At 42.0% G+C, this 17,323-nt stretch overlaps 1 protein-coding gene across 1 annotated transcript in view; it reads right to left on the reverse strand.

Annotated features, from left to right (window-relative positions):
• The window catches only part of CEP85L (centrosomal protein 85 like), a 151,443-nt gene extending 134,634 nt beyond the window's left edge, over positions 1-16,809 (reverse strand). Inside the window, exon 1 of the mRNA XM_065630892.1 lies at positions 16,754-16,809. Within this exon, the coding sequence (XP_065486964.1) occupies positions 16,754-16,766 (13 nt within the window). The 5' untranslated portion in view covers positions 16,767-16,809. The remainder of the gene's footprint in view (positions 1-16,753) is intronic.
• Positions 16,810-17,323: the final 514 nt, after the last annotated feature.

A 17,323-nucleotide genomic window follows, 5' to 3' on the forward strand; every position in this document is an offset into this window, starting at 1 on the left:
CAGGGATCCACAGCCCTTCGCCTTGCAGTGGCTTTGTAAGGAACCATCTGAGGGTGTACAGAACATGAATAAGCCATACAACACAAGTCGTTTAAAAGTAATCAGGGTTACTCACGAAAGTATGTAATACATTGGATTTCTAATCTAGAATTCACGCCTCTTTCAAGTCAGAGGCCAAATGAAAGACTGGCCAAGGCACAAGACAGTTGTTGTAATCTCCCTGTCCTAAACTATGCTGGGAGGATGACATTCTACTGACTGATATGTTGTGTAATGATCTTTTGCATATCATTCTTCATGCAATTAGTTTGAAAGTTGCTGCTAAAAGACACATTGAGGATTTATGCCCTTTGTTTTCTTATTTTCTTCACATTTACATATTGAAAAATAGAGAATGTAACCAGACAACTAAGGTGGCACTCAAAGCTTTGTTCTTTTGGCAGTACCATCCATTATAAATGTTACTTACAACAGCTGTAGTTATAAACTGTACCCTTGCTGGCAATGTAGATTAAAAAATAATTCACATTTTTGCTGTTTGCAGATTTTAAAAAATTGACTGCAGAAAAATGATCTGACAATATATCTAAAACCTGTTTCCTGCATGCTTTCAAGAAATCAGGGAAGGAGAGGGAGGAATTAATTTGGTGATTTTTTTGGTAGCTTTTAAAGAAAACGGACCTTAATCAGAGGCTTTGATTTCCAGAAATTGTTAGTATATTTCTCTTAGGAAAGAGGAAAAGCTTCTCTTGCTTTTATATCATTACTACAGTTTATCATTACATATGAGCTTTTTGGCATACAAATTTTTTCTGGCAAATCATGAGGAAGCATGGCTTTGGCTCTTAAATGAATTATACTTGCTTAATATTTACATTTTTTCATTACATTTTTACTTAATAGATTCTAATAGTCACTGAACAGTGTATTTAATACACAATGCAACTTTAAAATGTCTATAAAAATGCTACTGCACACAAATGTTTCCACAAGAGGGTTAAAGTTATAGTAATTTGGTATCACGGCACCAGAGTGTGAGGCATTTGGTGAGTTTTCATACTGGACAAGCAAGAAAATGTAGTTATCTGAAATAAATAACTTAGAACAGATGAAGTAAAATATTTACACAGGCCCAAATCAGTCAAGGTGCTTGCTTCACAAAGCACATTCACATTAGTGCTCGTACACTAAAAAGCACAAAGGCTGCACATGAACATAAAATCAGACAAATGCATTTACAAATCAGGTTCCAGGTCACTGAACAAAAGATGTTGCCATTGACACATAGTCACTGGTCTATAAAGAGAGATGTATATAATCTTAGTCTGATTTCCAGCAGACAGCTGGTATTATATTGCAAAACCTGTTGCATCACAAGACCTTACATCAACATTGCCGTGTCTGTAAGGTAACCACTACTTAACAGGTAATAGATTCTAGACTATCAACAAATCTCTCACTCATTTACGTGAAATGTAAACTGATTTCCACAAGCTACATCAGCACTGTCAGTACAGTATTAAGTCTAGTAAAATAAGACTTTCAAAAATGTATCAGGTCATTTCACAATCTGAATACATCTCTAACGAAGATCCATCTCTAGTTTTTCAGAAACCTGTTGTCAAATAAAAATTCCCTTGGCTTGCTTTACCAGAAGAATCACTGCAGACATCCCAAATCAACAAATCACTGCGTAATTCATAGTGATGGGTTATCAAGTAACTGATAGAAAATGTTGCATGCATAGGACTAGACTCAGCTTAGAGGAGTATGAATGTCCCACCGCCATTCCTAGATTGGCATTATTAGTGCCCTTATTGATACCTAGCATCAGTGCGATAACTTTTTTTCTTAGTTTTTCCTGGGGGAGTAAAGATCAGTTTAGATGTGGCCTTGTTCTCAGTCGGGATGAGCAGATCCCTGGTTTTCCAAACAGGTAACGTGTTCCCTGCGCTGCCCGGTGTCCCGGGAAGCCTGGCTGCATGGGGGCTTGCCTGCCAAAGTCCCCAGCCCCAAAGCTTCCCTGTAGTTGCCTTCCCAGGCTCCTGCCTTGGGGAGACAGTTGCCCCCTGTCCTGCCTGGGGACCCCCTGGAGCTGGGGTGCCTGGCAGCACACCGAGCTGGGGGCACTGAGCCACATCACCTCTGCTGTCGCCTCTGGGCCAGGCTGCCTCCCCACTTGCTTCTTCGCTGAACTTGCAAGAAAAATGGACATCCTGCTGCAGGAAGCCTTGGTTCCAGTGAGTCAAACAGTCTTCTGCTGGAAAGTCTTGACAGAAAGCATGCAAGCAGTGCTCCTGCCGCCCTGCACGGAGCCACTGCCAAGCAGCAAGGTGTCCAGCCAAAAGAGGTACAGGCTTTACCCTCAGAGCAGCAGGCTTTTTGACAAGAGCTGCACTCCTCCTGGGCCAGAAAATGCCTGGGAACACTGTCCTTTCCTCCTGAGACAGCACAGCTGCACCTTGTCTTCCGAACCGGACGCTGTCTGGCTCCAAAAGTGATTATCACAGTAAATTTTCCCAGGAGGAAGGGCATTTTTTAATATTTATAGCAAGATAGCAAAACATACAAACAGAAGAGACTTTACACCAACATGTTTATGATTATTTTTCTAGAGCACTCACAAAAAGCTGTTGTGTTTGGCAATGAATTTAACAGTCACTTGTGTTGTTGACCTCTTTACTTTTAAATAACACTCCTAAATCAGTTAGCTGTATCGTTTTATCTGTCCGCTCCATGATGCTTCTGCAGGAAAAATGACGGCAGGTATGTGCACCTCCCATATTTGCACACTGTAAAACTCATCATTCGAGAAACAGGAAAACACACCCCTATGAATTTTGCACAGCCTAATGCATCCCCCAAATAAAAGCACTGAAGAAAACTTTCCTGTCATTTTATCTTTTACTCCCAGATCACTTTTTGTATGTGAATCAGCGAGAAGAGTCCCAGCTGCAGAAAGTGCGCAGGTTCCAGCAGCAGCAGCAGCGTGCTCAGTAGTGGTCACGGTCTATAGGTCGCGTCTAGAAGAAGCCACACAGGAATCCCAGGGGAGATATATTGCTTCAGATGGGCCACGTCTACCTTCCACCAACAGCTTTCTGGTTTTCTTTCCCCTCTTTTCTATTTTACGTCATTCCTCTTAGTACTGAAACTATCTTAGGTTTGGGATCTAAATCCAGGGACTTCTGTGAAAGTTTTGACCCAGACCTGCATATAAACCTTGTGAATCCAAATGTGATTTCTATTCTGTTACTTCTGGGGTTTGATTTTTTCCTCTATTCAAGTCTCACTTCTTATTGTAATCTTCATAAGCAATTATACAGATGTGCGGGATTTGTTTTACAGGTTCAACATTTCACTCTCGGCTGCTTCAGAAAACAGACAGACCACTTGTGCTGAAAGTCTTCTCCTGCTGCCTCTGCTTCCCCAGCATCGCTGATGGTGCATTTACATCCTGAAGCAAAGGGCCCGACCAGTTCCTGTGCATGGTCTGAGACAGCGAAAGTGCCATTATCTACGGGCCAAAACCCAACCCAAACAAACGCAGAGATCTAACTAACTCCAAAGAAACTTAAAAAAACAGGCTCCTCTGGAGAGCTGCTCCTTCTCCAAAGGATTCATTACTTTGCCTACAGATCACAAAAATATATAATGGATCAAGAAGACAAACACCACTACAGAGACAGCAAGGCTGTACGTGTAAATCCTATTCTAAAACATCCTACATACAAAAACCAGTCACTGTAATCCCTACATAAAATATTCAGTAGGTTTTTAGACTGTTTTAGGAAACACTAGAAAATATTTTGTATACTAAACAAAATTAAGCTTTTCACTTTTTGTCTTATAGATATTATTTTATGGCTTTCCATTCTGAGTCTTTTCTTTGAAATTATTCTGTACAAGTCGCACAGGGGAAAAAAAGCACAGTTAAAATCATGGAGCCATATTCTGCACACACTCTACTGTAAAACACAAGTAACTCTGCTGACCTCAGTGGATTTAAACTGGATTTATAATGAAATACAGAAATTGTCCTCTACTTCCACTGATTAAGCTTCAAAGTCATTTACTTATGACCTTTTCAGAGCACAAAGACATTTTAGACAGTGTTACATAAGCGTATTGCTAGCTACAATATCTGACTTCAGTGAAAAAACAATGATGGCAACAATTACAGTTTCTCCCTCAATCTTCTTTAATATTACTGGAACCAAAAAGACATTTCCTTTTCTGAAAGCTCAATGATATTATCTTCGTTTCTGATCCTGTTCTTTAGCTCAAAGAATCACAAAAGAAACTTACTTGGTAACATAATTCACTCCCTGCAAAATATCATTATTTTTCCTTATACGACATAATTTTCTCCAGCATCCTGCCAAATGTCCCAAATGATACAGCTTCTAGCACTTGTCAGGAAACTATTCTACATTCTTGCCACGATCTCAGGCAGAGTGAGTATGCTGGCCTCGGGACTGTGAAATAATAGCCTAACACAGAGTGGTATCTGACATGCTTAGAAAAAATTAGGAATGGGATAAAAAAACCCTCTAAACCCTAAACCAAGACCAGGTCCCTGACATGAACCTGAGCCAATACTACCAAACATGTCAGGAATTTTATCACTTTGCACTACCCCAAATGTTTTCTCTCTGGAAAGCACTCCCCATAGCCTCTGTCATGGAGCGACGCATCCCTCTCATGGCTTCACTTGGTGACATTACAGCCCAACACAACATTCATGACATGAGAGACATCTCCTGAAACCTGGCTTATCTTTGCAACCATGCCCGCACAACTCCTTCACGACTGGGAGCAGTTCTGACATGGAGGTTTGCAGTATCAGCGTAATTGCACTGGTGTGGTGCATTCAGCCACAGGTTCCATAGCACGAGGTTTGCAACATGGACATAAAGAGTGGAGATAAGAACATGAATTCATGTGTGTAAATACATACTGCACATTCTGACTCTCTTGTTTTCTTTCTGCTCAGTTATCAATAGTAATTTTCCAATCTGCATGGAGCACATTTTGAACTTAGGAAGTCCTTTTGGCTACACGGAAAACTTCCATTCATTCTGTTGATCAAGCTTGACCCACCAGAGTAAGAGCAACAGAGCTCTTCCATCAAAAGGTAGTTCCTTTTGTTTAAATACAACATTAGCTGTATTTAATAAGTGTAAAAATCTAGATATTTTAGCATTACAGCTGTACTTTTCCATCTTAAAAAAAAAAAGTTTCATGGCACTGACTCACAATCTCCCGCACTTGTGTAGGTGTTTACTGTATGAAGCCTTATTTTATTTTCACATTTTAAAACTTTAAAATTTGAAAATGTGAATTTCACATATTCACATTTTACATATATTTTGCTTGGATTTAAATTATGGTAGAGTAGGATATCTGATCCTATTTATTACATCTACAAAACCTCTGCTTTCTAATAAGGTGCTAAAGGGCTGTGACTAGCAGTATCACAGGTAAGGAACAAGCCACCTTATATAAACCTTCTCTTGCAAAAATTAGGCTTCCTCTTAATCCATAGCTAGTCAAAACTGCTTTTGAGTAATGTATCTCACATTATCAACTGGAAAAAAAGCCTGCAGTTGGGATACATTGCTTTATCATCTATTACATTTTAAAGCATAGGCAATTAAAAACCAGAACTTACAAAGCCCTAAAAATAGTACCTGTAAGTGCTTTTCATCTGTAAACCACATAAACTATGTCTCATTTTTGCAAAGTTACATGCTAAAGCTCATGGCAAACTGAGAAGACCATTGAAAATGACTAGGTTAAATAGAGACGCGTTTTCAACCGTGATAAAAATTAGGACTAATTAAGCTAATAAGACAAATCTGCACATACATCAGGAGGAGAGACCACGACAGATACACTCTTAGAGGCAGTGGTAGCAGCAGGTGTCTTCTCCCCAGCAGCTGCCAGTACAGACAGGGAGAGTGAGAAGGAGAGAGTGATAGATTAGATAATATTCCCTGAGTGCCACAGCATCTTTATTTTTCTAGGTAACTTTATATACTAACCAAAGAGAAGAGCATCATTCAGAATGCAGGTGGTGTGTAGTGACACAGAAGGAAAACCCACCCACAGCTTCACCAGCAGCTACTGCGTAAAAGCCTCATCTTCATTCACACTGAGGTCATTCAGGAGGAGGAAGAAGACTATGTATAAACAAGGACTTCCCCCAAAGCACACAATTATACATTGCTCTAGAAATAATGTTGTTATTTGCTGTGAACATGAACACGTTGCCTTTGCCTTGACATATATTTTTCCATAAATGTCGGAATATTTATGTATCAGCAGGACCATTATCCTGTGAAAAAGACCCATTTCTCTGATGTTACCTTCCAATGATACCAGAGTATAGTCCTGTCTGTCGAGCTGCTAGGGAGCTAGCATTATTTACAAGTAATATTCTTTTAAAACTAGCTGATTCTTAAATAAAAAAGGAGATTTTTATGACTGTAAGGCTATAGAGAAATAAATGGCCTTTTAAAAAAGTACTCAAAATGTGGTACTTGATTAATGATAGAGTGGTCAAGTATCATTTCCCAGCCTCAGATAATAATATTCAAGCCCTTTCAGGCTTTTTCCATGACAAAATCAATTCATGCGACTACAAGCCCATGTGTGTAACATACTGTGTGTTTTTACCCCTTCACCTCGGCATTTGCTTTTACCAGCTACTTAATTTGGTGTTGGCCTTTATATACCACGGAATACTATTAACCCGTGGAACATCCCTTTTCACAGATATAATCTCCTAATTAAACATGGAGTTAATTACCTCTGCGTTTATAGCCTTGATTAATTCCAACAAGTAAACATTTATCTCCCTTCCACGCCCAATACAGGGAACTGTTTGGGGTGCTTGTTTATCCCACTAAAACCCCTCCCCCTGAAAAATGCCTCCAAGCAATGGCTCGCTCATAGCTTGGGGAAGGAGGGACTGGCTGTCTCCACAGCAGCATTCCTGACTCTCACAAATAGCTCTGCAAGTCCTCCAAATACAGGAGCTCAGGCCAAATAGAGAATTGACTGCAGTAAGATGCCTCCTATCTCATCACTTGGCTTCACAATTACTTCCTCAAGTCCTGGCAGTGTGAGCCAAAAGCTCCCTGACACACAAGAAGCAAGCAGGGCTTAGGAAACAGAAATGGCAGATTCCTCCAGCTGAAACACAACATGCTGCTTAGATACCAGTGGAAGAATTGTAGCTCATCCATGGCAGGTTGGAAGTAAAAGAAAGACCCACAACCATTCTCCCACCTATGAGTTAAGAAATTAAAAGACTGAAACTGGGCCTTTGTGTATCTCCATTTAATAGCTTACAAATGAAGGGAAATCTTTACTTCATTTGCCATCATGCTTACAATGACACGAACAATTTATTCCATTTCAATTAGTTGTTATTATTATTCTGCTTCTATTACAAAACCACTTAAAGGCTCCAGCTGCAGCCTTATCATATAGGAACTACAAGTAAGAGCAAATAAACCTCCTTTATGCAGAGAGGTGGTGCTGCTTTGAGTCAGGGTCTGTCTTCACTGGATAAGTTAGGATGCAGTAGCGAGAGTGTGAATTTACAGCCCACAAGCTAGTCTGCACTAGGTTATTGCGTGGTCACCACGAAAGCAGAGTAAGTTACAGTAATACTTATTGTATACTAAGAACATCCATAAGGAATACAGTACAAAGTGGCTAATGAACTATATGTTCACATCCTGGCTAAGTTGGCACTAATTTCTTCCATGTATCAATGTACAAGCTAAATTAGAAACCATATGAGTTGGTACAACCCATGTTTTCTTCCGTGCTTTAGCAAAATTAAAACCAGAATCACTAATAGATTGAGATAGGAACAGGCAAGGAGGGACCTGTACCCCAGCAATCCATACGAGGATCAGTGCTCAGGCAACCTCCAGCCCAGCTTCCCCTCTGCCCCAAAGCTCAGTGTCCTGCCCATGGTTCTGGCATCCAGCCCAGCTCCCTGTTCCAGTCACCCACTTTCCTACTTCTCCAGGGCTCACTGCAGCCGGTGATGGCCCCAGCCATGGACCAGCCCAGCAGCCTGTGTCCTGTGAGCGTCCTGACTTTGCCCTGAACTGCGCCATGATGATCACAGTTAGACAAACAAAGGAATTTCCAGTTTAGCGAACTTAGTTATCTTTGATTTAAGTCTTGTCAAATGCATTTTCCTCCTGATGTAAGTAATGGGAAATTCCAGGAAATCATCAGTTAAACCTGAGGAAAGTCTGAGGGGACGTTTGGCCTGGCTGGAGACACAGACAGAGTGACCAGTCCTGGAAAACACAGCCATGTTTGAGCGTGCTGCTCTAGGTTTTCAGAACACTATTTTGTCCCAGATTTTAACTCAGGATATGCAATTTTTCCCCATCTCCCCAAGCCGTGACCATGGGATCACACTGGTCCCTGGCCCTGGGGAGGAGGGTGAGACAGGTACCACAGGATGAGATGCAAACCCCCACGAGGGTGCTACACATCACTTGGCCTCCAGCCCAGGAAGGGTCCTCCTCCTGATGCCAGCGCCAGGCCACCGGGCCTGATGTGGTAAGCATGGCCCTCATGACATCTACCTCTTTCCCAGGCTTAAAAGCATGGAATAAAAGGAGAGTAAAAGCCCTGCAGCTTTTGCAGAGAAGAATCTTTCCGTCACTCCTCGTCTCTGAAACCTCAACCTCTTGGCTGGGGCCCATGGAGCAGGAACATCAACACGGGGTTATTCATCCTCACCATCTCTAGCAATACTGCTCACCAGAGACGTGTTTCTTTCATATGCGTAAAACAGCTGTCCAAAACAAAGGATCTAAACACACATTACTACTCTTGTTTGGATATTGTCCAGATGAGCTAGGCAAAAGCTTTTAAAATAATAATATGGTAAAATCATACTGCTATGCTTTTAGAAATATATATTAAAAATTGTAACTGCTGGAAATATTCATACACAGTTCTGTCATTTGGGCACATATTTTTATAGTTTGGGTTTTTTTAATGAGACTAACTCTTTGCTCATATATTTTCTGCTCTGTTTCTCTCATGAGCCTGGATGTTATTTCCCCACGCCCTGCCCATCTCTGGTCAATCACATCCTCTTCTCAGCTTCCTCCTCGCTCTACTTCTATGTCCGCTTCTGGGGTCGTGCCTTCTCCTTGTGGCTCACCTTCTCATAATCTGCTTTACTTGGGGGTTTGCTCAGAGAAGCAGCTTCCTCTTGTTACGGGACCTCTGTGCCTGTGGTCCTCTCTGTTCCTCTCCACTCCCCTCCACGGTGCTGCCCCTCAGCTCTGCCCCGAGGAGCTTCGGGAAGCTGAACTTATGAGTATGGACGGCATCATTCTGAAAGGTGAGTCAGTTCATGTAAAATGGAAAGATGTGCTTTTACAGCACTGCAGCCACCACGGAAGTAAATTCACCTCTCGGCCTGGAAGCAAAGCTCTTTTAGGAGAGTTTTTGTGCCTAACTGCGTATAATGCTCTGCTTTGTAAATTAAAGCACGACCAAATTCTATTATGTGAAACTGTAACACCCTCCTCATCACACCAACTCTGAATTACGTGCTGAAAGCTCCAATTGCAACCACTTGAGCAACAGGACAGGACTGGCTACGAAGGCAGCTGGCGGCAGTACGAGGGCTATTTTGGTTGCTGGAAGCAGCTACGACCCATTAGCGGAGGGGCTGTCCAAGCTTCTTGGCTTTGCTGCTCAGCAGATCAAGCTCGGCAAGGCAGAGCTCTTCCCTGCGTCCAGGCTCCCAATGCAGCTCCAGCACGGGGGCTCCTCAGGGAGCTGCACTGTGCTCCCCAGAGGGGCCCCCGCAGCCCCCGCAGCCCTCCTGCCCACTGCCCTGCATTTCCCTAGGAACACACTGCAGCACCAGCGATTAAAACAAATGTTGTAAGAGAAAAGCGTTTTCAAATAATGCAATTGCTCACACCCACACCCAAAAAAGGGAAATATTTATAAACAATTCTGGTTTTATTTATATAGTTTCCATGGAGCTACTCTGTCAGACTCCATCTGTGCTTTCCCAGAGACCGTCCTCCTTACGTTGCACGTACTCTCAGCCTCTAATTTTTCAGAGATTAAGGGAGTGTGATTTTTTTCATAGACTGAGAAAAACTGCAAGCCTGAAGAAACATCACTCATTGAAGATGATGCATTTAGTCAATTTATTATAAATTTATAACAGAGGGGTAAAAAATGCCAAAAAAGTCAATGGTGACAGAAAAGACCCTACATCTACACCATAATGTATTGAGGTGCTGCTGTCAAGTAATGTTTCCTACTGGAACCTGGTTGTGGGAGATGAGGCTACTGTGTAGAAGAGGGTCATAAGAGGTCAGCCTATTTCCCTGAACGTCCAACGGAAGGACAGTGTTGTGCGCCACAAGAATCAGTCTGGTCCCGTGCACAGGAGGCTTTTGTTTCCTGTCCTTACTGCTGCACATAACATGCATTTTGTGTACAGCGTAGCTCTTCTACCCACTCTTCAAACACCATTTCTACTGATTTGTGCTGCTGTTACGTAAAAAAAGGTGACTGCGGTGCAGGATGTTTCCTGCAGATTAATGGCTGTGTGGGAGCTAATGGTGGTCCATAAGTAAGGTGAAGGATATTAACTCTAAACAGTCAATAAATCTTTAGAAAATGCCCTGACCTCTGTTAGTTATTGCTATTAAAAATGGAAAAAAAATCCCATGCATTTTTTCTGTATGACATAGCCACCGCTGGTATGCGTAGAATATATATTAGCGAATCTTTTGGCTCTCTCTCTGTACTGTAGTCATCATAATTTGTGATTTTGAGGGAAAGATGTGCATATGTGCCGCGAGGAGCCGGGGAAGGAAACCATTATTGCTTTGAAAGCCACAGTCAGAAATTAAGGCTCAGTTTTTCATTTTTCTAAACTGTCTTAACTTCCCTATAGCATCAGTTTCTTAATCCTTCCTGTTGTTAAAAACTTTATGCTCCAGTCCTCTGAGCCATTTACTTTATCCCTTCCCTTGGGTACCTCCTATTATTTTTATCTCAGAAGATTCACCAGAATATGACTGCATGGTGTTTGTGTGACAGACGCATGCGTGTGTGGAGGAGGAAATGAGAACAGAAATGTGCCATCAGCATTTGAAAAGGATGGTAGGGTACTAATAACCAGCAAGCAGCTCTGAATGTATTATATATGGTAATGGACAAAGTGGGCAAAACTACACCTTTGCTAGAAGAGCGGGTTATAAAGGAGAAGAGACTAAAAGGAAGGTAGCTGCCTCTACTTATTACTTGGCGCTTTTACTGAGATCTTTGTGGTACAAACTTTTCTCCCCTGTGCATTTCATTGCACTATACGTTCCTCCTGTCAATCTGCTTTATGGACATTTTATTAACATGCTTTTAAGAACCTCTCAGAAAGGACTTCAGCTTATGTGAGGACTAATAAGATTTCAACACTCTGTGTCCTTGTCCCTCACTAGACATCACTGCACAAACTGTTCCAAGGAACACTTACGGATGGGACACCACACTGTCGCCCATAAATCCAAGGGCAGCAGATGGAAAAATTAAAACTGTGAAGACACTAAGTGACACCAATTAATTAAACGAGGCAGAGGAATCCTTTAACAAATGCTATCCTGCCACACATCCCAGCAATATTTTAAATATAATGCTATCATCTTTCCATCAGAGTCAGCAGTAGGTGCAATAATCTTTCGATAAGATCCTCTGCCTCCCGGCAGACTATTGAGAAGGAGATGGAGGCCTGACCAAAGCCTGAAGTGACTCGGAGGATGATGAAGGCACAGTGTAGTCCAGCCCCAATTTAGATACTGATGATGCACACTGGAAAATATCTTTAAAAACTTTGGTAGCAACATTTTAAATTCAAGGCAAATGCTGGGTCTACATTATTAGAGCAACTTTAGTTATAAGGCCAAGGAGAACTGCGAGTTTTAACAGACCTGGTCCTGTCATTTATAAGTGGACCTAAATTACAACACCTGCCACTCTTTCCATCCTTTTTGCTAATCCTCTTCTCTGCTCTCTCAACAATATTCACAAATGCTACTGTCCACTGACAGCAAAGCTTGGGTTTTGCATGGCGTTTCATGGACTTCGTAGTCCGTACATTCCCAGGGACTTGTAAATGACGGGTTGAAAATTATGAATCTCTCCCTGTGTAGAGACCTTGCATAAGCTAAGACCACCTTCGCTGTGCAATCCCTCATGGTTTCCTTAAACAAGTGCTATCCTGTGTGATCAAACTCCCTTTGCACAGATGATGCACATCAGTCACGTCACTGCCCTGTTAATATCCATGTAATTCTCTTCCTCTCTATTGCCGCTGGTTTTGCCGTGCTTTGTACATGCTGACCAGCAACTCAAGTAATTCACCAGCCTGAGGAAGCTCTTGACTTTACTCTTCAAACCTGTATTCTCCTTGCTTGCAAAAGAAATCTTGTTGTGACCCCTTCTGCCATTATAACTGCATTAATGATTTTCTCCAGGAAAGCTGGGACAGTACTGGCAGATAACAGATATCTACCGACAGTTATCACCTTGAACCTGTTGCTTAGCCTCGGCAGTTTGTCAGGGCCACTGATCTCACCACACCTGGGATGTTTTTGGGAGCCAGCCTTGCCTACCACCAGTGATTCCACAGAGGTTCTTTGTGAACCATACTGCCAAACAGCTCACAGCTGTCAACTCTTGTCAGTTCCACACACTGACCGCTGGCCTGTTCCTCAAACATGCTCCTCTGTACTGAGAATCTTCTGAGAAGGACTTAATTTCACTGATCAGCCATCTTATGGTGACTTGTGCAGCTTAGCAGCTCACCTGTCTTAGACATTATCCGCAGAATTGACTTCCCTTATTCTTTACTAAAGAATCTTTTTTTTTCTTTCTGTTTATTATATACGACAAGTGACATCCTGAACAGACTGGCTCCTCCTCCTCTGGACCATCTTGCTAAGAGCCATCCATTCCCTGGACCTTTTTTTCCCAGCGACTTCTGGCCAGTACTCTTAATTTTCTCCAGTACAATACAATCCTCAACATCATCCTGCTTGTAAAGGTCTGTATTTTGAATGCCATATTGTCTTTAGCATGCCTTTTCCTGAGATCATCATATATTCAGCATTGGTGATCTAGAGTCTGCCTGGTAGTACTACCTTCTTAGTCCTCATTATTTTGAATGTCCTCTCTCATCTTGAAAAATCTAAAGATAATTCTGAAATTTCAAAGTTCCTGGCAAAGTGGTTTATTTCCGCCTCAGCTGTTTGCTTGCATTTTCTGCAAAGATTTTAATGTTTTCCCATTCATAGGGTATATGCCCCTCCACACTGTCCCACTGCCTCTGCCTTTTCACAGGCCAAGATATCTTCTAATATCAAGGGTACTTTAGCCACTTTCCCAGCATATTCAAGGCAGAACTTTTCAGGACTAATTTAATTGCCTGTAGATACTCCTCTGCACTTTGTTCTGGGCTGTTGCCAAAAGCGTGTAGCTCACTATCTTCTCACAATCCACTTTCGTCATGGGTCTTCCTGGCATCTTCTATTAATATCTTGATTTGCCTTCACTGCTCCTGCTGCTATGAAGCAACAGGATATTTGCTGGAAACTTTGTCTCTGAGATAAACAAGGACCAAGCGAGTTTTCAGAAAAGAATCGCTCTTCATACTGTCATTACTAGGTGGAATATCTTAGGTCAATCTTCTGTTTAGTCTGAACATTATAATGCACATGTAGATGCTGTAGTAAAAGCTTTTGAAGAGAAATAACCATGCACTTATTAGTTTTTAGCTCCCCATCTGCACTTACTCCTGCAAGGTATCAGCATCTGGATAGTCCAATCAGCACTCAATACACAAACATTTCTCTTGAACTGCTCTCTAGACCTTTGCCCTCATAGCAGAACCATTTGATCTCCAGAAGTATACAGGTAATATGGATGGACTTCACGTATGTGAAGTACACGACATTCGCAGAAAAGCAAGTCTCTGAGCTCCTCTAACACCTTCTGAAGGTCTTTAAAAACGGAATGTGTATGTGACAAAGTCACTGGGGTTTAGAAGAACACTCTGCTTGTGAACTCCAAACTTCACTAACTCATAACAAAAACATGAATTAAAAACTCACATCTAAAACTTCATAGAGAGACATTTCAAAATAAATAATTAAATAAATATTTTTGCTCTATATAATATTGCTTTGTATAAAGACTTTGCAGAAACCTCTAGTTTGGAATAGGCATGAGTTTTATGAGAGGTGCAACAAAATATCTAATCTTAACTTACATACCCTATGATACAGAAAACCATTTTATGAATTAGAGGAGCACTGGGCAGCGAGACAAGCACAGAATCATATGACAAACCAAATGCATTATTTATTATTTGGTAGAGCTTCTGTAATACAATTCTGAACATTGACTTATTTATGAAGTGCAGTAAGAAAGAAATGGAATTGGTATGTGAATAAAATGAGATTTTATATTCACCTAATACGCTAGCTAACTTTGAAACTGACAAACATGAGCTGAAAAGATGCCACGATGTTCTTAGCCACAACTTGGGAAATATTAACTTAAATACATCAAAGCAAATGAAGGAAGGTGCATATAGTAACCGTGACAGGTGACACCCAGCTTCTGGTTCCTCAGGCCACCAAAGAGCTTGTGCGGCAGCAGGAATGAGAGCTTCCCTTGGCAAAAAACTCATCCTCCTCCTGAGCATTCATGGCAAATCATTCGCACCATTGCCAGGCTGGGCACTGACAGAGATTTGGGTTGGCATCACCAACACTAAGCTACAATAATCCTTTAAAATAAAACTTGGCAGCAGACAGCAGGAAGGTGACTCAGAATGCAAGATCCTGTTCTCCACACTTGTCTGGCCGTGAGACCCTGCTGGCACTGTCAGTGGTGATGCCCACCAGCGCCAAGCCCAGTGGTGGTTTCTCTGACACAAAGCCTTCTGCGGTCTCACGGGAGGCAACAGAGACAAGCTGAATAGCAGCATTGAAAAATATCCTCTCTCTTCTTTAAATCACAGCCAGAGTGTCGGTACAGGATGTGTGACTCTCCCAGAGAGCAGCTCTCTGGCTTCCCGCTGTCTGGTGTTGGATTTCCAGTTCTGCAGCTGAGGTACCTAAGGTTGCCTTGCAGGGCTCACTGAAATGCAGGGTAATGCCCAAGGGCTGCGCCTTTCTCTCTATCTCAGAAATGGAAATTAGTGCCTATTACTGAGGCTGCCATCATAAGTCACTGGATCTTGTGGTTCTTCATGTAAACTACAGGGGTCTGTTTGGGCCTTCAAATGTCACTTCGCATCCAGTTAATGATGTTTTAAGTTAGTGGAAGGGTAGAGGGGAGTATTCAAGTTTGCACAATCTTAAGCAGAAAGAATCTTTAAAGTGATGGTGTAAAGAAGCCTGGAGTGTCACTGATGAACATACAGCTAAATTATTTATTTTCTTTATTATTCATTTCACCCATTAAACCACAATAATTTTTGCTCTCATTTTTTGCATTTGCTACTTTTCAAGTTAGTAGCTTTCTTTCCTTTTCTGAATCTCACTTTTTCTACAAGCAACAACAGAAGTTTTGCTTGGCTAAGCTGTAACTTAAAACCGATCAAAGACACGTTAAAGAAGTGAAAACTTTTGGGGTGACTGGAGAGCACAGTGTCACAGGTGGTTCATCAGCTTTAAAGAGTGGCATCGATAGTTTCCAAACATGCACAGACTGAGGAAAACTCAGAGTGCAAAGAACAAGCTGTGGCTCTCTGCTGTTCCATGGCCTGAAAAGAACAGCCTCTATGGGTTGCTCTGCGTTGGCTCAGCTCCTGCATTACCAGCAAAACAACTGCCTAGCAACCCAGCTTTTCCCACAACATTTCCTCACACACGTCTTGTGTGCAGAAAAAAAGTATAGAACTTAATATTGTCTATGGATGATCCCTTTATTTGAGAGCTTTATTCAACCCTCTGTACACATTGGAGCTGTAACTTGCAAGGCAATTGCTGTTGTGACAGTGCAGACAAAGTCAAACCAGCCCTATCCGTGCTGCAAGCCGTGCAGTGACACGGTGCACCCTGAGCAGGTTATCTGTGCATCAGGCAGACAGCAAACTTGCTGCTTCCCTCCACCACATTTCCCCTAACAAAGGCAGGAAGCCATGACCGTTAGCAAAAAGGTGCAGATATCCTTCCTATTGAAAACCCTGGCTTGTGAGCAGCAAGGGGCTCTCTAGCACACACTTCGCGACTGTCAGGAGAGTCCATCTGAAGGCATAAATAATTCAGTGGTTTAAAAAAAGGTGCTGGTTTGAACATACAAAATTGCTTTTTCAGATACTGCCTTCAAGGAACGTTTACAGCCATCCAGTATATTTACTAATAGTTACGTTTGCTTATCTGACATCCCAGCTGCAGCAGCATCTTGCAACTGAATATTTAAGCTACTTCCCTCACAGTTTCAGCACCAGTAAAAGAAAGAGATGCCTTGAATCTTCTGCAGCTGTTCCTGAGCACCGTGCTCTGAGGGCTGCAGATATCCAAGTTTGCCCATATGCTACCTGGAAGCACAAGCCTTCTCATCTCTCTAAAAGATAGCACTGTTGGAGAAGCACTGCAAATAAGCTCTAACCAGCATAATTAAGACAGCACTCTTAATCAAACACGCAGAAATTAAGGTAGCAACTTACTTGCTGTCTTCATAACTTCCTCAGGAACATTGTATTTTCAAATGAGTGTAACAGGAAATTGTGGTAATTACGGGTAAGCTACGCTTCTGCAGCTCAAACCACCCACTGCAAAGTGCAAAGGCAGTCAGCACAGGATTGGTAAGCAACGACTGACAGCCGCCTCCCCTTCTGCTTGCACTTTGCATGTAAATCTTAAACAGACGCCATGAGGAGTGAAGTTGCTTTAGCAAAGATCCACATGAAATATGTCTGCAAAAAGGCTTTATTACTCCTGTGAAGTGCTCTGAGACCTACGGATGAATAGCATCCTAGGTGTGCTATCATTCATTACTGATTTTATCCAAAGAGGTGTTCACTGTCTTTATTAACAGCAACACTGACCTTTTACAATCTCCTGGTCACGTAGGGATTAACTTGGACTTCTGTTGCACTGTCTTTTGCTCCAGTGTGGTGGAGAGGGTACTAAGAAAAGATGTGCACACCTGTGGGTCGAGTAGTTCCAAAGACAATTCCACGTGCATTTGCATTCTCAGCTGAGGCAGAACTTTGTCTGCAGTGAATCAGGACCCT

This window comes from Caloenas nicobarica, chromosome 3, assembly GCF_036013445.1.
Source record: "Caloenas nicobarica isolate bCalNic1 chromosome 3, bCalNic1.hap1, whole genome shotgun sequence".
Taxonomy (NCBI): domain Eukaryota; kingdom Metazoa; phylum Chordata; class Aves; order Columbiformes; family Columbidae; genus Caloenas; species Caloenas nicobarica.